The sequence below is a fragment of the Ranitomeya imitator genome, chromosome 9, assembly GCF_032444005.1.
Source record: "Ranitomeya imitator isolate aRanImi1 chromosome 9, aRanImi1.pri, whole genome shotgun sequence".
Taxonomy (NCBI): Eukaryota; Metazoa; Chordata; class Amphibia; order Anura; family Dendrobatidae; genus Ranitomeya; species Ranitomeya imitator.
The window spans coordinates 115669160-115696251 of record NC_091290.1 but is presented as its reverse complement, the minus strand read 5'-3'; the positions used below and the strand labels follow the sequence as shown (position 1 = coordinate 115696251).

At 45.2% G+C, this 27092-nt stretch overlaps 1 protein-coding gene across 2 annotated transcripts in view; it reads right to left on the bottom strand.

Annotated features, from left to right (window-relative positions):
- FTO (FTO alpha-ketoglutarate dependent dioxygenase) overlaps window positions 1–27092 on the bottom strand; it is a 299722-nt gene that overhangs the window by 237565 nt on the left and 35065 nt on the right. For both annotated transcript variants that reach the window (XM_069738571.1, XM_069738572.1), the window contains exons 5-7: window positions 20964–21043; window positions 18713–18856; window positions 15212–15331 (exon numbers count right to left, since the gene is read on the bottom strand). In XM_069738571.1, coding sequence (XP_069594672.1) covers window positions 15212–15331; window positions 18713–18856; window positions 20964–21043 — 344 coding nt within the window. The remainder of the gene's footprint in view (window positions 1–15211; window positions 15332–18712; window positions 18857–20963; window positions 21044–27092) is intronic.

Genomic DNA, 27092 nt, shown 5'->3' with positions numbered 1-27092 from the left:
TTTTGACTAATATAATAATAAATAATAACGTTCCTCTTATAAAGTATAGTGTAGCTTTTGCTTTAAATCATAGTAAAAAAAAAACTGTCAATATTTAAAAAAATAAAAAATATATGGCATATAAAATGTAAATAAAAATCTAAAATATATATATATATATATATATATATATATATATATATATATATATATATATATATATATATATATACACACCGTATATACTCGAGTATAAGCCGAGATTTTTGGCCTGAAAGTGCCCCTCTCGGCTTATACTCCTCGAGTCACGGTAGCGATGCGGTCAGCGGGTGAGAGGGTGAGGGCGCTGAGGCATACTTAACTAGTCCCAGCGATCCTCGCGCTGTCCCTGCCTTCCTCCCCGTCTTCTGTGCTGCAGCTTCTTCCCCTCTTCAGCGGTCACGTGGGACCGCTCATTACAGAAATGAATAGGCGGCTCCACCTCCCATAGGGGTGGAGCCGCCTATTCATTTCTCTAATCAGCGGTGCCGGTGACCGCTGATAGAGGAAGAGGCTGCAGCACAGAAGACGGGGAGGAAGGCAGGGACAGCGCGAGGATCGCTGGGACTAGGTGAGTATGCTATATTTACCTGTCCACGTTCCAGCCGCCGGGCGCCGCTCCATCTTCCCGGCGTCTATCTGCGCTCTGACTGTTCAGGTCAGAGGGCGTGATGACGCATATAGTGTGTGCGGCGCCCTCTGCCTGATCAGTCAGTGCGGGGAGACGCCGGGACCGGACGCTGGGAGCTGCAAGCAAGAGAGGGGAGTATGTGTTTTTTTTTTTTATTGCAGCAGCAGCGGCCATGGCACAGATTTATGTGCAGCATCTATGGGGCACAATGAACGCTGCAGAGCACTATATGGGGGCATCTGTGCAGCATCTATGGGGCAATATGAACGGTGCAGAGCACTATGGGGCATCTGTGCAGCATCTATGGGGCACAATGAACGCTGCAGAGCACTATGGGTCATCTGTGCAGCATCTATGGGGCACAATGAACGCTGCAGAGCACTATATGGGGCATCTGTGCAGCATCTATGGGGCACAATGAACGCTGCAGAGCACTGTATGGGTCATCTGTGCAGCATCTATGGGGCACAATGAACGCTGCAGAGCACTATATGGGGCATCTGTGCAGCATCTATGGGGCACAATGAACGCTGCAGAGCACTATATGGGGCATCTGTGCAGCATCTATGGGGCACAATGAACGCTGCAGAGCAATATATGGGGCATCTGTGCAGCATCTATGGGGCAATATGAACGGTGCAGAGCACTGTATGGGGCACAGATATTGGGCAAAAATGAACGGTGCAGAGCATATATGGGGCACAGATACGGGGCAATATGAACGGTGCAGAGCACTGTATGGGGCATCTGTGCAGCATCTATGGGGCACAATGAACGCTGCAGAGCAATATATGGGGCATCTGTGCAGCATCTATGGGGCACAATGAACGCTGCAGAGCACTATATGGGTCATCTGTGCAGCATCTATGGGGCACAATGAACGCTGCAGAGCACTATGGGTCATCTGTGCAGCATCTATGGGGCACAATGAACGCTGCAGAGCACTATATGGGGCATCTGTGCAGCATCTATGGGGCAATATGAACGGTGCAGAGCACTATGGGGCATCTGTGCAGCATCTATGGGGCACAATGAACGCTGCAGAGCAATATATGGGGCATCTGTGCAGCATCTATGGGGCAATATGAACGGTGCAGAGCACTGTATGGGGCACAGATATTGGGCAAAAATGAACGGTGCAGAGCATATATGGGGCACAGATATGGGGCAATATGAACGGTGCAGAGCACTGTATGGGGCATCTGTGCAGCATCTATGGGGCACAATGAACGCTGCAGAGCAATATATGGGGCATCTGTGCAGCATCTATGGGGCACAATGAACGCTGCAGAGCACTATATGGGTCATCTGTGCAGCATCTATGGGGCACAATGAACGCTGCAGAGCACTATGGGGAATCTGTGCAGCATCTATGGGGCACAATGAACGCTGCAGAGCACTATATGGGTCATCTGTGCAGCATCTATGGGGCACAATGAACGCTGCAGAGCACTATGGGTCATCTGTGCAGCATCTATGGGGCACAATGAACGCTGCAGAGCACTATATGGGGCATCTGTGCAGCATCTATGGGGCAATATGAACGGTGCAGAGCACTATGGGGCATCTGTGCAGCATCTATGGGGCACAATGAACGCTGCAGAGCAATATATGGGGCATCTGTGCAGCATCTATGGGGCAATATGAACGGTGCAGAGCACTGTATGGGGCACAGATATTGGGCAAAAATGAACGGTGCAGAGCATATATGGGGCACAGATATGGGGCAATATGAACGGTGCAGAGCACTGTATGGGGCATCTGTGCAGCATCTATGGGGCACAATGAACGCTGCAGAGCAATATATGGGGCATCTGTGCAGCATCTATGGGGCACAATGAACGCTACAGAGCAATATATGGGGCATCTGTGCAGCATCTATGGGGCAATATGAACGGTGCAGAGCATATATGGGGCACAGATATGGGGCAATATGAACGATGCAGAGCACTATATGGGGCATCTGTGCAGCATCTATGGGGCACAATGAACGCTGCAGAGCACTGTATGGGGCATCTGTGCAGCATCTATGGGGCACAGTGAACGCTGCAGAGCACTATATGGGGCATCTGTGCAGCATCTATGGGGCACAATGAACGCTGCAGAGCAATATATGGGGCATCTGTGCAGCATCTATGGGGCACAATGAACGCTGCAGAGCACAATATGGGGCATCTGTGCAGCATCTATGGGGCAATATGAACGGTGCAGAGCAATATATGGGGCATCTGTGCAGCATCTATGGGGCACAATGAACGTTGCAGAGCACTATATGGGGCATCTGTGCAGCATCTATGGGGCACAATGAACGCTGCAAAGCACTATATGGGGCATCTGTGCAGCATCTATGGGGCACAATGAACGCTGCAGAGCACTATATGGGGCATCTGTGCAGCATCTATGGGGCACAATGAACGCTGCAGAGCAATATATGGGGCATCTGTGCAGCATCTATGGGGCACAATGAACGCTGCAGAGCACTATATGGGGCATCTGTGCAGCATCTATGGGGCACAATGAACGCTGCAGAGCAATATATGGGTCATCTGTGCAGCATCTATGGGGCACAATGAACGCTGCAGAGCACTATGGGGCAGTTGTGCAGCATCTATGGGGCACAATGAACGCTGCAGAGCACTATGGGGCATCTGTGCAGCATCTATGGGGCAATATGAACGGTGCAGAGCACTGTATGGGGCACAGATATTGGGCAAAAATGAATGGTGCAGAGCATATATGGGGCACAGATATGGGGCAATATGAACGGTGCAGAGCACTGTATGGGGCATCTATGCAGCATCTATGGGGCACAATGAACGCAGCAGAGCACTATATGGGGCATCTGTGCAGCATCTATGGGGCACAATGAACGCTGCAGAGCAATATATGGGGCATCTGTGCAGCATCTATGGGGCAATATGAACGGTGCAGAGCACTGTATGGGGCACAGATATTGGGCAAAAATGAACGGTGCAGAGCACTATATGGGGCACAGATATGGGGCAATATGAACGGTGCAGAGCACTGTATGGGGCATCTGTGCAGCATCTATGGGGCACAATGAACGCTGCAGAGCACTATATGGGGCATATGTGCAGCATCTATGGGGCACAATGAACGCTGCAGAGCAATATATGGGGCATCTGTGCAGCATCTATGGGGCACAATGAACGCTGCAGAGCACTATATGGGGCATCTGTGCAGCATCTATGGGGCAATATGAACGGTGCAGAGCACTATGGGGCATCTGTGCAGCATCTATGGGGCACAATGAACGCTGCAGAGCAATATATGGGGCATCTGTGCAGCATCTATGGGGCAATATGATCGGTGCAGAGCACTGTATGGGGCACAGATATTGGGCAAAAATGAACGGTGCAGAGCATATATGGGGCACAGATATGGGGCAATATGAACGGTGCAGAGCACTATATGGGGCATCTGTGCAGCATCTATGGGGCACAATGAACGCTGCAGAGCACTATATGGGGCATCTGTGCAGCATCTATGGGGCACAATGAACGCTGCAGAGCACTATATGGGGCATCTGTGCAGCATCTATGGGGCACAATGAACGCTGCAGAGCACTATATGGGGCATCTGTGCAGCATCTATGGGGCACAATGAACGCTGCAGAGCACTATATGGGGCATCTGTGCAGCATCTATGGGGCAATATGAACGGTGCAGAGCACTATGGGGCATCTGTGCAGCATCTATGGGGCAATATGAACGGTGCAGAGCACTGTATGGGGCACATATATTGGGCAAAAATGAACGGTGCAGAGCATATATGGGGCACAGATATGGGGCAATATGAACGGTGCAGAGCACTATATGGGGCATCTGTGCAGCATCTATGGGGCACAATGAACGCTGCAGAGCACTATATGGGGCATCTGTGCAGCATCTATGGGGCACAATGAACGCTGCAGAGCACTATATGGGGCATCTGTGCAGCATCTATGGGGCACAATGAACGCTGCAGAGCAATATATGGGGCATCTGTGCAGCATGTATGGGGCAATATGAACAGTGCAGAGCACTATATGGGGCATCTGTGCAGCATCTATGGGGCAATATGAACGGTGCAGAGCACTATATGGGGCATCTGTGCAGCATCTATGGGGCAATATGAACGGTGCAGAGCACTATGCGGCATCTGTGCAGCATCTATGGGGCACAATGAACGCTGCAGAGCACTATATGGGGCATCTGTGCAGCATCTATGGGGCAATATGAACGGTGCAGAGCACTGTATGGGGCACAGATATTGGGCAAAAATGAACGGTGCAGAGCATATATGGGGCACAGATATGGGGCAATATGAACGGTGCAGAGCACTATATGGGGCATCTGTGCAGCATCTATGGGGCACAATGAACGCTGCAAAGCACTATATGGGGCATCTGTGCAGCATCTATGGGGCACAAAGAATGCTGCAGAGCACTATATGGGGCATCTGTGCAGCATCTATGGGGCACAATGAACGCTGCAGAGCACTATATGGGGCATCTGTGCAGCATCTATGGGGCACAATGAACGCTGCAGATCACTATATGGGGCATCTGTGCAGCATCTATGGGGCACAATGAACGCTGCAGAGCACTATATGGGGCATCTGTGCAGCATCTATGGGGCACAATGAACGCTGCAGAGCACTATATGGGGCATCTGTGCAGCATCTATGGGGCACAATGAACGGTGCAGAGCAATATATGGGGCATCTGTGCAGCATCTATGGGGCACAATGAACGCTGCAGAGCACTATAAGGGGCATCTGTGCAGCATCTATGGGGCACAATGAATGCTGCAGAGCAATATATGGGGCATCTGTGCAGCATCTATGGGGCACAATGAACGCTGCAGAGCACTATATTGGGCATCTGTGCAGCATCTATGGGGCACAATGAACGCTGCAGAGCAATATATGGGGCATCTGTGCAGCATCTATGGGGCACAATGAACGCTGCAGAGCACTATATGGGGCATCTGTGCAGCATCTATGGGGCACAATGAACGCTGCAGAGCAATATATGGGGCATCTGTGCAGCATCTATGGGGCACAATGAACGCTGCAGAGCACTATATGGGTCATCTGTGCAGCATCTATGGGGCACAATGAACGCTGCAGAGCACTATGGGGCATCTGTGCAGCATCTATGGGGCACAATGAACGCTGCAGAGCACTATGGGGCATCTGTGCAGCATCTATGGGGCAATATGAACGGTGCAGAGCACTGTATGGGGCACAGATATTGGGCAAAAATGAGCGGTGCAGAGCACTATATGGGGCATCTGTGCAGCATCTATGGGGCACAATGAACACTGCAGAGCACTGTATGGGGCATCTGTGCAGCATCTATGGGGCACAATGAACGCTGCAGAGCACTATATGGGGCATCTGTGCAGCATCTATGGGGCACAATGAACGCTGCAGAGCACTATATGGGGCATCTGTGCAGCATCTATGGGGCACAATGAACGCTGCAGAGCACTATATGGGGCATCTGTGCAGCATCTATGGGGCACAATGAACGCTGCAGAGCAATATATGGGGCATCTGTGCAGCATCTATGGGGCAATATGAACGGTGCAGAGCACTGTATGGGGCACAGATATTGGGCAAAAATGAACGGTGCAGAGCATATATGGGGCACAGATATGGGGCAATATGAACGGTGCAGAGCACTATATGGGGCATCTGTGCAGCATCTATGGGGCACAATGAACGCTGCAGAGCACTATATGGGGCATCTGTGCAGCATCTATGGGGCACAATGAACGCTGCAAAGCACTATATGGGGCATCTGTGCAGCATCTATGGGGCACAATGAACGCTGCAGAGCACTATATGGGGCATCTGTGCAGCATCTATGGGGCACAATGAACGCTGCAGAGCACTATATTCAAGCTTCAGGAGGCTAATTCGCATATTCCAGGTGCCTTCTGGGAGAAGCGAAGTCTCCCTAAGCTAGAAGATCGTTGGGTACAGCCGGGACCAGCTGCTTCGAAAGCATCACCAAACCAGGGATTCAAGCTTCAGGAGGCTAATTTGCATATTCCAGGTGCCTTCTGGGAGAAGCGAAGTCTCCCTAAGCTAGAAGATCGTTGGGTACAGCCGGGACCAGCTGCTTCGAAAGCATCACCAAACCAGGGATTCAAGCTTCAGGAGGCTAATTTGCATATTCCAGGTGCCTTCTGGGAGAAGCGAAGTCTCCCTAAGCTAGAAGATCGTTGGGTACAGCCGGGACCAGCTGCTTCGAAAGCATCACCAAACCGAATTTTTGCCTGTAGGACATTATTGCAAGAGAGCTTGGCTGAGTAGATTACACAAGAAGGAAAACACACAGCAAGTCAGCAGGATCTAGGAGCAACATGGCAGATGTGACAACCTACATGGTGAGCTGCAGCATGTGCTACATGTTCACAGATCGACCAGAAGAAGAATCCAATTTCACCTGTCAGAAGTGTAGACTAGTGGCCCTTTTAGAAGAAAAGGTGCGGGGTCTGGAAGAAAGAATAGCAACTTTGAAACTCATCAAAGAGAATGAAGACTTTCTAGACAGAACAGAAGCATCTCTACTGGTCACAGAAGGTGCAAAAAGTGTCAGAGAACCTCCAAAAGCAGATGAGTGGAAGCATGTGACCAAAAGAAGCAAGAAGACCATGGAGAAATCACCAACCACACAACTGAAGAACCGATATCAAATCTTTGTAGAGGATGAAGATGGCACACCTAAGGATGAAGCAATACCAGCAAGCAAAAAAGAAAAGGGCACACAGCAACAAGTGACAGCAAAAAGTACAGCCAAGAAGCAACGAAGAGTGGTGGTGGTGGGAGACTCACTACTGAGAGGCACCGAAGCAGCCATCTGCAGACCGGACATAACTGCAAGAGAAGTATGCTGCCTTCCAGGTGCGATGATCAAGGATGTGACCGATAGGATACCAAAGCTCTTCAGCTCCAAGGACGTCCACCCATTTCTTCTGATACATGTTGGCACCAATGACACGGCAAGGAAGGAGCTACCGACAATCTGCAAGGACTTTGAAGAGTTGGGGAAGAAAGTAAAGGAACTGGATGCACAGGTAGTTTTTTCTTCTATCCTTCCAGTAGACGGGCATGGCACCAGGAGATGGAACAGGATCCTTGATGCAAACAACTGGCTAAGACGATGGTGCAGACAACAAGGATTTGGATTCCTGGACCACGGTGTGAATTACTGGTATGATGGACTCCTCGCCAGAGACGGACTACACCTCAACAAACCTGGGAAACACACATTCGCCAGAAGACTCGCTACACTCATCAGGAGGGCGTTAAACTAGAAGAAGAGGGGACGGGAAGAAAAACATTAGACTCGAACAAAGACGACCCAGGAAAACATACTCAGAAGGGAGGTAAGAACATTTCTAAAACAATCCACAGTGAGGAGATTGGAACAAAACAAAATCCTCTAAACTGCATGCTCGCAAACGCCAGAAGCCTGACAAACAAGATGGAAGAACTAGAAGCAGAAATATCTACAGGTAACTTTGACATAGTGGGAATAACCGAGACATGGTTAGATGAAAGCTATGACTGGGCAGTTAACTTACAGGGTTACAGTCTGTTTAGAAAGGATCGTAAAACTCGGAGAGGAGGAGGGGTTTGTCTCTATGTAAAGTCTTGTCTAAAGTCCACTTTAAGGGAGGATATTAGCGAAGGGAATGAGGATGTCGAGTCCATATGGGTTGAAATTCATGGAGGGAAAAATGGTAACAAAATTCTCATTGGGGTCTGTTACAAACCCCCAAATATAACAGAAAGCATGGAAAGTCTACTTCTAAAGCAGATAGATGAAGCTGCAACCCATAATGAGGTCCTGGTTATGGGGGACTTTAACTACCCGGATATTAACTGGGAAACAGAAACCTGTGAAACCCATAAAGGCAACAGGTTTCTGCTAATAACCAAGAAAAATTATCTTTCACAATTGGTGCAGAATCCAACCAGAGGAGCAGCACTTTTAGACCTAATACTATCTAATAGACCTGACAGAATAACAAATCTGGAGGTGGTTGGGCATTTAGGAAATAGCGACCACAATATTGTGCAGTTTCACCTGTCTTTCACTAGGCGGACTTGTCAGGGAGTCACAAAAACATTGAACTTTAGGAAGGCAAAGTTTGAACAGCTTAGAGATGCCCTTAATCTGGTAGACTGGGACAATATCCTCAGAAATGAGAATACAGATAATAAATGGGAAATGTTTAAGAACATCCTAAATAGGCAGTGTAAGCGGTTTATACCTTGTGGGAATAAAAGGACTAGAAATAGGAAAAACCCAATGTGGCTAAACAAAGAAGTAAGACAGGCAATTAACAGTAAAAAGAAAGCATTTGCACTACTAAAGCAGGATGGCACCATTGAAGCTCTAAAAAACTATAGGGAGAAAAATACTTTATCTAAAAAACTAATTAAAGCTGCCAAAAAGGAAACAGAGAAGCACATTGCTAAGGAGAGTAAAACTAATCCCAAACTGTTCTTCAACTATATCAATAGTAAAAGAATAAAAACTGAAAATGTAGGCCCCTTAAAAAATAGTGAGGAAAGAATGGTTGTAGATGACGAGGAAAAAGCTAACATATTAAACACCTTCTTCTCCACGGTATTCACGGTGGAAAATGAAATGCTAGGTGAAATCCCAAGAAACAATGAAAACCCTATATTAAGGGTCACCAATCTAACCCAAGAAGAGGTGCGAAACCGGCTAAATAAGATTAAAATAGATAAATCTCCGGGTCCGGATGGCATACACCCACGAGTACTAAGAGAACTAAGTAATGTAATAGATAAACCATTATTTCTTATTTTTAGTGACTCTATAGCGACAGGGTCTGTTCCGCAGGACTGGCGCATAGCAAATGTGGTGCCAATATTCAAAAAGGGCTCTAAAAGTGAACCTGGAAATTATAGGCCAGTAAGTCTAACCTCTATTGTTGGTAAAATATTTGAAGGGTTTCTGAGGGATGTTATTCTGGATTATCTCAATGAGAATAACTGTTTAACTCCATATCAGCATGGGTTTATGAGAAATCGCTCCTGTCAAACCAATCTAATCAGTTTTTATGAAGAGGTAAGCTATAGACTGGACCACGGTGAGTCATTGGACGTGGTATATCTCGATTTTTCCAAAGCGTTTGATACCGTGCCGCACAAGAGGTTGGTACACAAAATGAGAATGCTTGGTCTGGGGGAAAATGTGTGTAAATGGGTTAGTAACTGGCTTAGTGATAGAAAGCAGAGGGTGGTTATAAATGGTATAGTCTCTAACTGGGTCGCTGTGACCAGTGGGGTACCGCAGGGGTCAGTATTGGGACCTGTTCTCTTCAACATATTCATTAATGATCTGGTAGAAGGTTTACACAGTAAAATATCGATATTTGCAGATGATACAAAACTATGTAAAGCAGTTAATACAAGAGAAGATAGTATTCTGCTACAGATGGATCTGGATAAGTTGGAAACTTGGGCTGAAAGGTGGCAGATGAGGTTTAACAATGATAAATGTAAGGTTATACACATGGGAAGAAGGAATCAATATCACCATTACACACTGAACGGGAAACCACTGGGTAAATCTGACAGGGAGAAGGACTTGGGGATCCTAGTTAATGATAAACTTACCTGGAGCAGCCAGTGCCAGGCAGCAGCTGCCAAGGCAAACAGGATCATGGGGTGCATTAAAAGAGGTCTGGATACACATGATGAGAGCATTATACTGCCTCTGTACAAATCCCTAGTTAGACCGCACATGGAGTACTGTGTCCAGTTTTGGGCACCGGTGCTCAGGAAGGATATAATGGAACTAGAGAGAGTACAAAGGAGGGCAACAAAATTAATAAAGGGGATGGGAGAACTACAATACCCAGATAGATTAGCGAAATTAGGATTATTTAGTCTAGAAAAAAGACGACTGAGGGGCGATCTAATAACCATGTATAAGTATATAAGGGGACAATACAAATATCTCGCTGAGGATCTGTTTATACCAAGGAAGGTGACGGGCACAAGGGGGCATTCTTTGCATCTGGAGGAGAGAAGGTTTTTCCACCAACATAGAAGAGGATTCTTTACTGTTAGGGCAGTGAGAATCTGGAATTGCTTGCCTGAGGAGGTGGTGATGGCGAACTCAGTCGAGGGGTTCAAGAGAGGCCTGGATGTCTTCCTGGAGCAGAACAATATTGTATCATACAATTATTAGGTTCTGTAGAAGGACGTAGATCTGGGTATTTATTATGATGGAATATAGGCTGAACTGGATGGACAAATGTCTTTTTTCGGCCTTACTAACTATGTTACTATGTTACTATGTATATGGGGCATCTGTGCAGCATCTATGGGGCACAATGAACGCTGCAGAGCACTATATGGGGCACAGATATGGGGCAATATGAACGGTGCAGAGCAATATATGGGGCATCTGTGCAGCATCTATGGGGCACAATGAACGCTGCAGAGCACTATATGGGGCATCTGTGCAGCATCTATGGGGCAATGAACGCTGCAGAGCACTATGGGGCATCTGTGCAGCATCTATGGGGCACAATGAACGCTGCACAGCACTATATGGGGCATCTGTGCAGCATCTATGGGGCAATATGAACGGTGCAGAGCACTATGGGGCATCTGTGCAGCATCTATGGGGCACAATGAACGCTGCAGAGCAATATATGGGGCATCTGTGCAGCATCTATGGGGCAATATGAACGGTGCAGAGCACTGTATGGGGCACAGATATTGGGCAAAAATGAACGGTGCAGAGCATATATGGGGCACAGATATGGGGCAATATGAACGGTGCAGAGCACTGTATGGGGCATCTGTGCAGCATCTATGGGGCACAATGAACGCTGCAGAGCAATATATGGGGAATCTGTGCAGCATCTATGGGGCAATATGAACGGTGCAGAGCAATATATGGGGCATCTGTGCAGCATCTATGGGGCACAATGAACGCTGCAGAGCACTATGGGGCATCTGTGCAGCATCTATGGGGCAATATGAACGGTGCAGAGCACTGTATGGGGCACAGATATTGGGCAAAAATGAACGGTGCAGAGCACTATATGGGGCACAGATATGGGGCAATATGAACGGTGCAGAGCACTGTATGGGGCATCTGTGCAGCATCTATGGGGCACAATGAACGCTGCAGAGCACTATATGGGGCATCTGTGCAGCATCTATGGGGCACAATGAACGCTGCAGAGCAATATATGGGGCATCTCTGCAGCATCTATGGAGCAATATGAACGGTGCAGAGCATTATGGGGCATCTGTGCAGCATCTATGGGGCACAATGAACGCTGCAGAGCAATATATGGGGCATCTGTGCAGCATCTATGGGGCAATATGAACGGTGCAGAGCACTGTATGGGGCACAGATATTGGGCAAAAATGAACGGTGCAGAGCATATATGGGGCACAGATATGGGGCAATATGAACGGTGCAGAGCAGTATATGGGGCATCTGTGCAGCATCTATGGGGCACAATGAACGCTGCAGAGCAATATATGGGGCATCTGTGCAGCATCTATGGGGCAATATGAACGGTGCAGAGCACTGTATGGGGCACAGATATTGGGCAAAAATGAACGGTGCAGAGCATATATGGGGCACAGATATGGGGCAATATGAACGGTGCAGAGCAGTATATGGGGCATCTGTGCAGCATCTAAGGGGCACAATGAACGCTGCAGAGCACTGTATGGGGCATCTGTGCAGCATCTATGGGGCACAATGAACGCTGCAGAGCAATATATGGGGCATCTGTGCAGCATCTATGGGGCACAATGAACGCTGCAGAGCACTATATGGGGCATCTGTGCAGCATCTATGGGGCACAATGAACGCTGCAGAGCACTATATGGGGCATCTGTGCAGCATCTATGGGGCACAATGAACGGCACACAGCACTATATGGGTCATCTGTGCAGCATCTATGGGGCACAATGAACGGCACACAGCACTATATGGGGCATCTGTGCAGCATCTATGGGGCACAATGAACGCTGCAGAGCACTATATGGGGCATCTGTGCAGCATCTATGGGGCACAATGAACGCTGCAGAGCACTATATGGGGCATCTGTGCAGCATCTATGGGGCAATATGAACGGTGCAGAGCACTATGGGGCATCTGTGCAGCATCTATGGGGCACAATGAACGCTGCAGAGCACTATATGGGGCATCTGTGCAGCATCTATGGGGCAATATGAACGGTGCAGAGCACTATGGGGCATCTGTGCAGCATCTATGGGGCACTATGAACGCTGCAGAGCACTATATGGGGCATCTGTGCAGCATCTATGGGGCAATATGAACGGTGCAGAGCACTGTATGGGGCACAGATATTGGGCAAAAATGAACGGTGCAGAGCATATATGGGGCACAGATATGGGGCAATATGAACGGTGCAGAGCACTATATGGCACAGCTATGGGGAAATAACGATCTATTTTTATTTTTGAAATTCACCGGTAAATGCCGCATTTCCACCCTAGGCTTATACTCGAGTCAATAAGTTTTCCCAGTTTTTTGTGGCAAAATTAGGGGGGGTCGGCTTATACTCGGGTCGGCTTATACATATATGCATGTTAATATTGTAACCTGCATGGTTTGAAGAATGCTTTGTCGCCACCTATATCCTGTAAGGAGGAAGTACATGCATACACAGCTGAAGAATAGGCTGGGTCTCGTTCACACTTGCATATATTTTCAGTATATGGAATCTGAGAGATTTATTTTTAAGTATAGGTTATCTAAAATAAACATTTTTTTTTATATAATGTTTACATTTATGCGATCAATGCCTACAACAAACAATAATGGATAGCCTTTCCACAGAAACTGTACTTGTCCTGTGCAGCTTCCTCTCTAGTGCACTCATGGACAGTGCAGTCAGTGTAATTTTTAACACCTTGTGTAAAATATTTCTTTTATGGTGTAGTTCACACTGTTATGCAAATATGATATTTTTAAAATTATTATATAAACATTCAGCACTAAACACATGAGTTGGGTCAGCCGGATCGTAAGCTCTGTAAGGCTAGAAACTAATATAGATAATTGTTAAAAAAAAAAAAAAAAAAAAAAAACAGAAATCCAACCGTAACTAGAAGCAGCATGCTTACATTAATTACTTATGTTTCACTTATCAAAATCATAAAAAAGTGCAATAAATAAATAGTAAAAATAATTAAAAAAAAAACCTATTAATACAGGAGGGTAGATGCCGACTCTATCCCCCTCCAAACTAATAAGAAAGCTAAGCTTCATTAATCATCACATCCATCTTCCAGCCAAACTTTAATTAACAGGGATAGACGTGTGAGGAGTCAGAACAGTACAGCAGCGGAGAAGTAGAAATTAGAAGCATCTTCTGTCTTGGCCACAAAGCTATGAACCCAGCGAGGAATGATTAGCTGAAACTCGGGAACTTTCTCATAAGAAAGTGATGAATACCAGAGAATCGAAGCATGACGATAGAACACGAGGGCAAAAATATAAAAAAAAATTAATGTAAAGGCAAACTGTTTTTAGCTACCCCATCTAATGTAGGGGCAGAGACCCCGATTCTGGCGATATATCACTTTATGAGCTGCTTGATGTCATTTGTAAAAAATCCTGGCTTTATCTGCTGCAGCAGCTCTCTGAATGCCGAGCTCTGCATAACTCCGTCCACACCACTGATTGGCAGCTTCCTGTGTACACTGTGCATAGGCAGAGAGCAGCCAATCAGTGGTGGGGGCGTGGTTACAATCTTGTTTATAAAACAGTGATTTCATCAAAACCACAGCAAGCAGCTGGATCTTGATTGGGGCGGCTTATTCACCATCTGAACTATCCTGCGTTGAAACCTTTCATCAGTTTTTCTCTGCCGGCCACATCCATGGAGATTAGTTACAGAGCAATGGGTTATAGACTTCTTGATTATGTTGCACAACGTGGACAAAGAAACATCAAGATCTCTGGAGATGAACTTGTAACCTTGAGATTGTTGATATTTTTAAGGAATTCTGGTTCCCAAGTCCTCAGACAGTTCTCTTCTCCTCTTTGTGTTCTCCATGCTTCGAGTGGCACACACAGACACACAATACAAAGACTGAGTCACCTTCTCCCCTTTTTATTTGGTTTAAGGTTTGATTTTCACATTGCTCGCACCTGTTACTTGCCACAGGTGAGTTTGAAGAAGCATCACGTGCTTGAAACAAAGTTGTTTATCCCCCAATTTTGGCAGGATCATTTTGAGGGTTTTATGTAAAATTAGGTCTAATTTGCTTTTTTTTTTTCCTCTCTTTGAGTTGTTCCAATTCACACAAAGAAAGTGAACACACTTTTAGCAAAACATGTGTAATTGCAATAATTTTCAGGGAGAAAAATTTCATTTTCTGGAACAATTTCAAAGGTGCCAACACATTTGGCCCTGTAATATATCAGGGGCATGAAAAATAGGAGATAAAAATACCTGAAACTGATTTTTTTAATTATTATCCAAGTATAGTGCATCTCACCATGGTCTCCATTTGCCTCCACTGTTCTTCCAGCTCGGTCATCGCTGGCAACCAATAGTCACTGCATTTGGAGTAGCGATTTCCTTGGAACCAGAATTGCCGGAGCCATTCAAATTCAACCTGGACAGACACAGACGTCGCTTCTTCAATACGTTTTATTTTGTTAAAGGGTCTTTAAAATAACGTGTCATCAGAAAATCAACTATTGTTTACATCCAGATTTTATATTAAAGGGTTGTTCTTATCTTGTTGAACACGAGCGCACTGCTCCTCTGCCTCCTGCTTGCTGCGCTCCTTCTGGACTGACTGTTCCCAATGATGCAAGCAGAGGCATCTTTGGAGCAGCAGCAGCATCGGAGGAGCTTTGTACTATCCAGCCATCCTCAGAGCAGCGCTTACCAGCTCCACAGAAAAGCGCTTGTAAGCGCTGAGCTAACTGCCTTGGAGACGGGCCACAGGAAATACACTTCATAAGTGGCCGGTAATTATGCATCGAGTAGTAAACAATGAAAAAAAAAAAAAAAATCCCTTTGTTCCTACTCAATTTCACCAATTTAACCCTTTCAAGACCTGGCAATTTTTTTTTAAATTTTTATTTTCCTCTCCTTTTTTCAAGTCATATTTTTTTTTTTCTCCTCAACATTTTTTTACGTAGAACTTGTTGCAGTTTTGAATGACACAATTTATTCTCACCATATAATGTACCACAAATGGGAAAATGATTCCACGTGGTGTAAAATGGGCAGAAAAAAAACCTCGCAATTCTGCCATTATTTTTTTTTTTTTTAGATTTAGTTTTCGTAGCGCTCATTATTCAGTAATATTGACCTGAAGAACTATTATGGCAAAATCGAACATTTAAAAAAAAAATATTTTTAGTGGCTCTAAAAAAAATAAATCAGATCCATGTAAAAAACAAACAAAAAAAAAGCTCCTTTGTGTCATAAGTTTTTGCGACCTTTAACTTTTTTTTATTGGTCTGTTAATGTAGTTCAGGGGAGAAGTTTTTTTGTAAAATGAGGTGTAGTTTTTCATTGGGACCATTATGGGGTCCATACAACGGCAATTTTGGTTGTTACCTTTTTTTGCTGTTTATTGCAGAGTTGAAATATTTTTCTATTTTGATAGATTTTACAGAAACAACGTAAAATAATATGTTTCTTATTTAAAATTATTTAATTTCTTTCGTTTCGAGTGGGCAAGAATGTGGTGATTTAAAACTGTTTATACTTTTTTTTCGCTTTTTAAATTTTTTTTTATTTTTACTTCATTCTTAGTCCCCATAGGGGACACCAACCTGTGATCTTTTACCATCTTTTGGTGTATATATTCCTTATTGCAGTGTATAGTGCATTTAATGCTCTCATTTGTAGCCTCATAGGCTGACTGAAATGGAAGCCACGGTGCCCCCAGCTTCTGTGTTAGCCCACTGGCTACCATGATTGCATCACGATGGGGTTAGGGAGGGGGGCTGATGAAAACCTGCGCACAAGTTCACTGGCAAGCAAGCCATTCAGAATTACAGCGACATTTAAAAGGTTAAACAGCAGCGATGAGAGCACTGGATTCACCATTCACAATGGGTGATAGTCACAGCTCCCCTCCTCCTTCTCTCTGCACAATGACTTCTGCACAGAGCATGATTGGAAAACATTTCCATAGAAGTCACATACCTTGACCGTACCAACCTTACCCCCAACCATACCAGTACCTTGACTATACCGACTTACCCCAACTATACCACATACCTTGACCGTACCAACCTTACATCAAAAAATAATTATTAGAGATCCCAATATCATAGTGCTGGTCCGGGTCACACCATGCAACCATAAAGGTGCCCCCGGATCAGACCTACAAGCTCCATATAAACATTTATATTAAACAGGAGAAAAAAAGGAGCATACAGTCTAAATATAATGAAATAGACACGTCTTTATTAGTATACAAAAAGATAAAATACAAACATGATTCTGTATAAGGTGCAATCCAGTCAAGCACAGGGGGGGAGGAGCCAACCCCTGCACATCCCATATAGCGTATGACAATGGAAAAATAAGGGGCAGAGAGAAAAGCCCAAAATAGTAGATAGATACTGAAGGGCCTAACCACACCTATGCCTTAAACAACTAGGTTATAAATAGTGGTACTAGGCTAAGAATAGTATACAGTGCACAGCCAAGTGACAGGCACTGTGATGAAGTCCATCAATGAACATATATAGCAGCCAATAATACCACTATTGCGCATATTACGCCAAAACAAAAAGACACATAAACATGGTGGAGAGGCTCACCTACCAGGGATGCAGAGGAAGGGTCCCCCCGGAAGAAAGAAAGCGCCCCGACGCGCGTTTCGCGGCTCCAAAGTGCCGCTTTCTCAACCTTACATCAACCATACTACATACCTTGACCACATCAACCTCACCCCAACCATACCACATACTTTGACCATACCAACCTTATCCCAACCATACCACATATTTTGACCATACCAACCTTAACTCAACCATACCTTGACCATACCAACCTTAACCGAACCAAACCACATACCTTGACCATACCAACCTTAACCCAACAATACCACATACCTTGACCAAACCAACCTTAACCCAACAATACCACATACCTTGACCATACCAACCATACCACATACCTTGACCATACCAACCTCACCCCAACCATACCACATGCCTTGACCATAGCAACTTTACCCCAACCATACCACATGCCTTCACCATACCAACCTCACACCAACCATATACATACAGTAAGGGTACGTTCACATTTGCGGCTTTGGACACAGCGGCGTCGCCGCAAAACAACGCACGCGTCATGCTTCCCTATCTTTAACATTGGGGACGCATGTGCGTTTGTTTTCATGCGTTTCGGTGCGTTTTGTGACGCATGCGTCCTTTCGACGCACCTGGCAGTGCGTTGCAAACGCAACATGTTGCATTTTTTCTGCGTCCAAAATTTTTAAAAAACGCTTGCGTCGCACTTGCGTTGTATTTGCGTCGCCGAAACTTCAAAACCTCCATTGAAGTGTATTGGCAACGCAGAAGACGCAAGTACTTGCGTTGTTGTGCGTTGTAGGACGCATGCGTTCTTTACTTTAAAAATAGAGAAAATGAAAAGACCCTATATATTAAAAAAGGGTTGAACGCATGCGTCAAAAATGCATGCGTTCTACTTGCGTCTTTCGTGCGTCGTGCGTTGCGTCCACGACGCTGCGTCCAAAGCCACAAATGTGAACCTAGCCTAACTTCATCATACCACCTCACCCCAACCATACCACATACCTTGACCATACCAACCTTATCCTAACCATACCACCAGTGTCGAAATTTGAAGGTGTAGACCCAATGTAAAATCTCCAACAAGGCACCTGACTATCATAGGCCTGTAATAGTAGTGTTTTTTTATAACATGGACCAAAGGGACCGTTTAGACAATTGCAAAAACAGCACCTGTTACAGTTGTGCCCCTGTATAACACTTACCTCATTGTGGATCTCTTCGGTTTGTTGTAAAACGTCCACCTTTAGAGACCGCAGCTTTGTCTCTCCGCACTCAGGTGCCACATACAGGTTCTCCAGAGCCCTTTTACACCTTGTCTGTATATAACTGAAAGTACCGGTGGAGCACTGAAATATATTGACCAGCAAAAGAACAAAATTAGTATTGATTTCTGAAGCAAAGCCAAGGTCCTATATAAGTGACTGTCTGTATCTATGTACCTGTATACCTGTATACTAGGTGTACTGTTTCTCCTTGTGGAAACTGAAAACTGACATATTTACAGGTCTGGCAATGCTCCCTGGGAAGGAAGTATGCAAATTAGCTCTGCTTGAGAGGAAACAACGCTGCCTCTCTACTGCCACTTACTGGAAGTAAACAAGTCAATATCTGACCCGTGATCTTTACTACATGACTAAAGATATATGTTGTACCACTGGCTTCTTCAAAAGAAAGAAAATCTACTGAAAACTGCTCTTCTGGGGCGGCATAAAGACATGATGGAAGATAATACAGGCCCATGTTTGTAAATCCCTTGTGAGACATTCAATATGGCCCCCACTATAGCTCCATTCCTAGCCTGGTGTGCACAGGCATGTCTCAGGCCATCAAACAAGTCTACACCTTATCCGGTATGATTATGTGGATTCTGGATTGGGCTATGACCTAATCTAGCCATTTCCCCATTCTCGCTCCCAAACACGCGAACGCTCCGCTCTTCTGAGCGTGCATGTAATATCAATTTCATACACTGTAATTGAAGAGGATGTGTTATATCTAGCAGCCATTTTGTTACGAACTCTCTAAGGTCCTCCAAACCTCACAGTCCCGGCTACCATCCAGATAATTAATCCTACATACCAGTAATGCCCCAGATAGACCAAACAATAGCTATCGGTGCACACATCAACTTTTACTGTCGTCCTTTGCATATACAAATTACCTTGACTAGACAGGGGCGCGTGAGGGCGACTATTCAGCAAGAGCGTGATTTACATTCACTGAGCCTAAGGGCGTGATTGACATCCTTTTCACTTACACTTATAAAGTCACTTGAGAAGTGCACATGTGCCATACATTCTTCCTCCCCAAGAATGTGCAAGATTTCTTTCCTCCTTTAGCATGCGCAATGCGCCAATGGAGCCAGTACGCAGTATACCCGGCTTCATTGTGCATGCATAGGGAAGAAGTCTTGCGCATGTTCAGGGAATAAGGAAGCCTTGTGCACGCTCAGGGAGTAAGGAAGCCTTGTTCATGCTTAGGGAGTAAGGAAGCCTTGCGCATGCTCAGGGAGTAAGGAAGCATTGCGCGTGCTCAGGGAACAAGGAAGCATTGCGCGTGCTCAGGGAACAAGGAAGCCTTGAGCATGCTCAGTGAGTAAGCAAGCCTTGAGCATGCTCAGTGAGTAAGCAAGCCTTGAGCATGCTCTGTGAGTAAGCAAGCCTTGAGCATGCTCAGGGAATATGGAAGCCTTGCGTATGTTCAGGAAATAAGGAAGTCTTGCGCATACTCAGGGAGTAAGGAAGTCTTGCGCACAATCAGGGAGTAAGGAAGCCTTGTGCATGCTCAGGGAGAAAGGAATCCTTGCACATGCTCAAGGAGTAAGGAAGTCTTGCGCAAACTCAGGTCATATGGAAACCTTGCGCATACTCAGGGCATAAAAAAGCCTTGTGCATGCTCAGGGAGTAAGGAAGCCTTGCACATGCTCAGGGGAGTAAGGCAGTCTTGAGCATGCTCAGAGAGGAAAGAAGTCTTGAGCATGCTCAGAAGGGAAGGAAGTCTTGAGCATGCTCAGGGGAGTAAGGCAGTCTTGAGCATGCTCAGAGAGGAAAGAAGTCTTGAAAATTATCAGAAAGGAAGGATGTCTTGAGCATGATCAGAAAGGAAGGAAGTCTTGCACATGTTGTGGAAGGAAGTGTTTTCATGCTCAGGGAACAAGCACTACTGAAATAATTTGGCAATTGAAGAGGAATCACGCTCCGGGGTACATTAAAGATTATTGTGCCAGATTCCCCTGACAAATAGATGCCGCTTGCTCACACTACCCAAGGTGATTTGCAGGAAGAGGGCAATAAAACCAGGAGCATTCTTGGGATGCAGGATTAAGTATGTAAACGGTACTGATGGCAGTTTGTGAGGCTTGGTTGACCTGACAGGATCCCTTTAAAGAAAACATTATCACAGAAAATCCTTTTAAGGTCTATCACACAGAACAATATAACGCAAATAGCATACCTCAGCTGCTCTGTGCGTGGAGCTGAACCGCGGCTCGGAGCCAGCAAGTACACAGTGTTGATGAGTTGTGTTGAGGTTATCTATAGAAGGATCAATAGGAAAGCAGAACATGGAAATCAATCATAGACATCTAGTTACAAATCAAAGCGTAAACTCATGGTTATGCAACAGCCATGATGCGTGACACGACACAACATGAAGTGGCAGCACTGACACATAAGATTTAACATTTTTTTTCTCGCTTTAACGGCAATGTATTCAGACAGTCATGACTTGCTTTGGACTTTTGTAAAACAAGTTGCATTTTTCCATTGCACTACTTTGAAGTACATATAGCACTGCAATTCATTTTTGCTTTTGTTTTTTTCAGCCCAAAAATTTACACTGATTCCCCCATTGTTTAACTTGCGCACTGTGACATTTAGTTTTTTTGACAAGGAACTTAATTTTAGCTGCAATTTTCGATGGTGGCATTTCAAAGGTTATCTGTATAAAGTACACCCAACATCTGCAGGGTATGGTGCCGATTCAGTACCTCACCCTGCTCCAAACATGATGAAAATATTTGATATATAGTAAAGAATTAATTAAGCCCCAGCAGGAACGCCCCCAAAACTACCATTGGGGTTTTGCCCAGGTCAGTCCTTTGCTGTCACAGATCAGTCCCAGCAAAATGATGACTTACAAATCGTCAGAGGCATTGCCAGACCTTACGATGTTCTCAGAGTTTCTCCTGGTGCAGGTCGATGCCAGGATAAGTAGGCAAAAGAAATCATGCCGTTGACGAGTGGCATAACTTGAAGCTCGTTGGGCCCAATGGAAAATCTATAAGACGGCCCCTAAATCTCACCATCATTCAATAGCAATCTTTTCATATGGGCCAAAGTGAGGGACCTTAGGGGCTTCTTGAGCTCCAGGGCCTGGGTGTGGCTGCAGCCTCTGCATCCACTGTAGTTATACCACTGTCGTTGACTGGCGCTCACGATCCCCAGAACGGAATCCAGCTGAGATCCTCAAGGGACATTATGCATCTGAAAATGCCAAGTGGTGCCAAAGACTGACCACTGTTGCCTCGATCCTCTAGGACATCTTCCGGCATCTCACCAGCATGATGTCAAGATGTTGACAGGAATGCATACAGGCAAATGGGGCCATACTTTCTATTGGGTCCCATTAAGAGTTGCTAAATAGCATGTGCCCATGTTTTTTTTTTTACTTAGATTTTTGGGGAAATTTGAATTACTTTGGTTTCCATTGATCAGTCATTTGGTTGACTATGTTCATGACTTTGGTTTCCATTGATCAGTCATTTGGTTGACTATGTTCATGACTTTGGTTTCCATTGATCCGTCATTTGGTTGACTATGTTCATGACTTGGGTTTCCATTGATCCGTCATTTGGTTGACTATGTTCATGACTTTAGTTACCATTGATCCGTCATTTGGTTGACTATGTTCATGACTTTGGTTTCCATTGATCCGTCATTTGGTTGACTATGTTCATGACTTTGGTTTCCATTGATCCGTCATTTGGTTGACTATGTTCATGAATTTGGTTTCCATTGATCAGTCATTTGGTTGACTGTGTTCATGACTTTGGTTTCCATTGATCAGTCATTTGGTTGACTATGTTCATGACTTTGGTTTCCATTGATCAGTCATTTGGTTGACTATGTTCATGACTTTGGTTTCCATTGATCCGTCATTTGGTTGACTAGGTTCATGACTTTGGTTTCCATTGATCCGTCATTTGGTTGACTATGTTCATGACTTTGGTTTCCATTGATCAGTCATTTGGTTGACTATGTTCATGACTTTGGTTTCCATTGATCCGTCATTTGGTTGACTATGTTCATGACTTTGGATTCCATTGATCCGTCATTTGGTTGACTATGTTCATGATTTTGGTTTCCATTGATACGTCATTTGGTTGACTATGTTCATGACTTGGGTTTCCATTGATCCGTCATTTGGTTGACTATGTTCATGATTTTGGTTTCCATTGATACGTCATTTGGTTGACTATGTTCATGACTTGGGTTTCCATTGATACGTCATTTGGTTGACTATGTTCATGACTTGGGTTTCCATTGATCTGTCATTTGGTTGACTATGTTCATGACTTTGGTTACCATTGATCAGTCATTTAGTTGACTATGGTTTCCATTGATTCATCATTTGGTTCTCATCTTGAGTCTTCTCTCTTCGACATCTGATGTGTGGCTTATGTTCCCTTCCTTTTTTCAGAGCAGTAGACAAGTAGAGCTTGTCCTTATCCGGCTACACAAGAGTGAGTAAGAAAACTGTCACTTTGTCCTGTTGATGTGACGCCGCACGGTGTTGAAGGTGGGGCCCCATATAGTGCTCTGCAGCGTTCATTGTGCCCCATAGATGCTGCACAGATGCCCCATATAGTGCTCTGCAGCGTTCATTGTGCCCCATAGATGCTGCACAGATGCCCCATATAGTGCTCTGCAGCGTTCATTGTGCCCCATAGATGCTGCACAGATGCCCCATATAGTGCTTTGCAGCGTTCATTGTGCCCCATAGATGCTGCACAGATGCCCCATATAGTGCTCTGCAGCGTTCATTGTGCCCCATAGATGCTGCACAGATGCCCCATATAGTGCTCTGCACCGTTCATATTGCCCCATATCTGTGCCCCATATATGCTCTGCACCGTTCATTTTTGCCCAATATCTGTGCCCCATACAGTGCTCTGCACCGTTCATATTGCCCCATAGATGCTGCACAGATGCCCCATATATTGCTCTGCAGCGTTCATTGTGCCCCATAGATGCTGCACAGATGCCCCATATAGTGCTCTGCAGCGTTCATTGTGCCCCATAGATGCTGCACAGATGCCCCATATAGTGCTCTGCAGCGTTCATTGTGCCCCATAGATGCTGCACAGATGCCCCATATAGTGCTCTGCAGCGTTCATTGTGCCCCATAGATGCTGCACAGATGCCCCATACAGTGCTCTGTAGTGTTCATTGTGCCCCATAGATGCTGCACAGATGCCCCATATAGTGCTCTGCACCGCTCATTTTTGCCCAATATCTGTGCCCCATACAGTGCTCTGCACCGTTCATATTGCCCCATAGATGCTGCACAGATGCCCCATATAGTGCTCTGCAGCGTTCATTGTGCCCCATAGATGCTGCACAGATGTCCCATAGTGCTCTGCAGCGTTCATTGTGCCCCATAGATGCTGCACAGATGACCCATATAGTGCTCTGCAGCGTTCATTGTGCCCCATAGATGCTGCACAGATGCCCCATATATTGCTCTGCAGCGTTCATTGTGCCCCATAGATGCTGCACAGATGCCCCATATAGTGCTCTGCAGCGTTCATTGTGCCCCATAGATGCTGCACAGATGCCCCATATAGTGCTCTGCAGCGTTCATTGTGCCCCATAGATGCTGCACAGATGCCCAATATAGTGCTCTGCAGCGTTCATTGTGCCCCATAGATGCTGCACAGATGCCCCATATATTGCTCTGCAGCATTCATTGTGCCCCATAGATGCTGCACAGATGCCCCTTATAGTGCTCTGCAGCGTTCATTGTGCCCCATAGATGCTGCACAGATGCCCCATATATTGCTCTGCACCGTTCATTGTGCCCCATAGATGCTGCACAGATGTCCCATATAGTGCTCTGCAGCGTTCATTGTGCCCCATAGATGCTGCACAGATGCCCCATATAGTGCTCTGCAGCGTTCATTGTGCCCCATAGATGCTGCACAGATGCCCCATATAGTGATCTGCAGCGTTCATTGTGCCCCATAGATGCTGCACAGATGCCCCATATAGTGCTCTGCAGCGTTCATTGTGCCCCATAGATGCTGCACAGATGCCCCATATAGTGCTCTGCAGCATTCTTTGTGCCACTACTTTGAAGTACATATAGCACTGCAATTCATTTTTGCTTTTGTTTTTTTCAGCCCAAAAATTTACACTGATTCCCCCATTGTTTAACTTGCGCACTGTGACATTTAGTTTTTTTGACAAGGAACTTAATTTTAGCTGCAATTTTCGATGGTGGCATTTCAAAGGTTATCTGTATAAAGTACACCCAACATCTGCAGGGTATGGTGCCGATTCAGTACCTCACCCTGCTCCAAACATGATGAAAATATTTGATATATAGTAAAGAATTAATTAAGCCCCAGCAGGAACGCCCCCAAAACTACCATTGGGGTTTTGCCCAGGTCAGTCCTTTGCTGTCACAGATCAGTCCCAGCAAAATGATGACTTACAAATCGTCAGAGGCATTGCCAGACCTTACGATGTTCTCAGAGTTTCTCCTGGTGCAGGTCGATGCCAGGATAAGTAGGCAAGTCCTACATGACAAAAGAAATCATGCCGTTGACGAGTGGCATAACTTGAAGCTCGTTGGGCCCAATGGAAAATCTATAAGACGGCCCCTAAATCTCACCATCATTCAATAGCAATCTTTTCATATGGGCCAAAGTGAGGGACCTTAGGGGCTTCTTGAGCTCCAGGGCCTGGGTGTGGCTGCAGCCTCTGCATCCACTGTAGTTATACCACTGTCGTTGACTGGCGCTCACGATCCCCAGAACGGAATCCAGCTGAGATCCTCAAGGGACATTATGCATCTGAAAATGCCAAGTGGTGCCAAAGACTGACCACTGTTGCCTCGATCCTCTAGGACATCTTCCGGCATCTCACCAGCATGATGTCAAGATGTTGACAGGAATGCATACAGGCAAATGGGGCCATACTTTCTATTGGGTCCCATTAAGAGTTGCTAAATAGCATGTGCCCATGTTTTTTTTTTTACTTAGATTTTTGGGGAAATTTGAATTACTTTGGTTTCCATTGATCAGTCATTTGGTTGACTATGTTCATGACTTTGGTTTCCATTGATCAGTCATTTGGTTGACTATGTTCATGACTTTGGTTTCCATTGATCAGTCATTTGGTTGACTTTGTTCATGACTTTGGTTTCCATTGATCCATCATTTGGTTGACTATGTTCATGACTTTGGTTTCCATTGATCCGTCATTTGGTTGACTATGTTCATGACTTGGGTTTCCATTGATCCGTCATTTGGTTGACTATGTTCATGACTTTAGTTACCATTGATCCGTCATTTGGTTGACTATGTTCATGACTTTGGTTTCCATTGATCCGTCATTTGGTTGACTATGTTCATGACTTTGGTTTCCATTGATCCGTCATTTGGTTGACTATGTTCATGAATTTGGTTTCCATTGATCAGTCATTTGGTTGACTGTGTTCATGACTTTGGTTTCCATTGATCAGTCATTTGGTTGACTATGTTCATGACTTTGGTTTCCATTGATCAGTCATTTGGTTGACTATGTTCATGACTTTGGTTTCCATTGATCCGTCATTTGGTTGACTAGGTTCATGACTTTGGTTTCCATTGATCCGTCATTTGGTTGACTATGTTCATGACTTTGGTTTCCATTGATCAGTCATTTGGTTGACTATGTTCATGACTTTGGTTTCCATTGATCAGTCATTTGGTTGACTATGTTGATGACTTTGGTTTCCATTGATCAGTCATTTGGTTGACTATGTTGATGACTTTGGTTTCCATTGATCAGTCATTTGGTTGACTATGTTGATGACTTTGGTTTCCATTGATCCGTCATTTGGTTGACTATGTTCATGACTTTGGTTTCCATTGATCCGTCATTTGGTTGACTATGTTCATGACTTTGGATTCCATTGATCCGTCATTTGGTTGACTATGTTCATGATTTTGGTTTCCATTGATACGTCATTTGGTTGACTATGTTCATGACTTGGGTTTCCATTGATCCGTCATTTGGTTGACTATGTTCATGATTTTGGTTTCCATTGATACGTCATTTGGTTGACTATGTTCATGACTTGGGTTTCCATTGATCAGTCATTTGGTTGACTATGTTCATGACTTTGGTTACCATTGATCAGTCATTTAGTTGACTATGGTTTCCATTGATTCATCATTTGGTTCTCATCTTGAGTCTTCTCTCTTCGACATCTGATGTGTGGCTTATGTTCCCTTCCTTTTTTCAGAGCAGTAGACAAGTAGAGCTTGTCCTTATCCGGCTGCACAAGAGTGAGTAAGAAAACTGTCACTTTGTC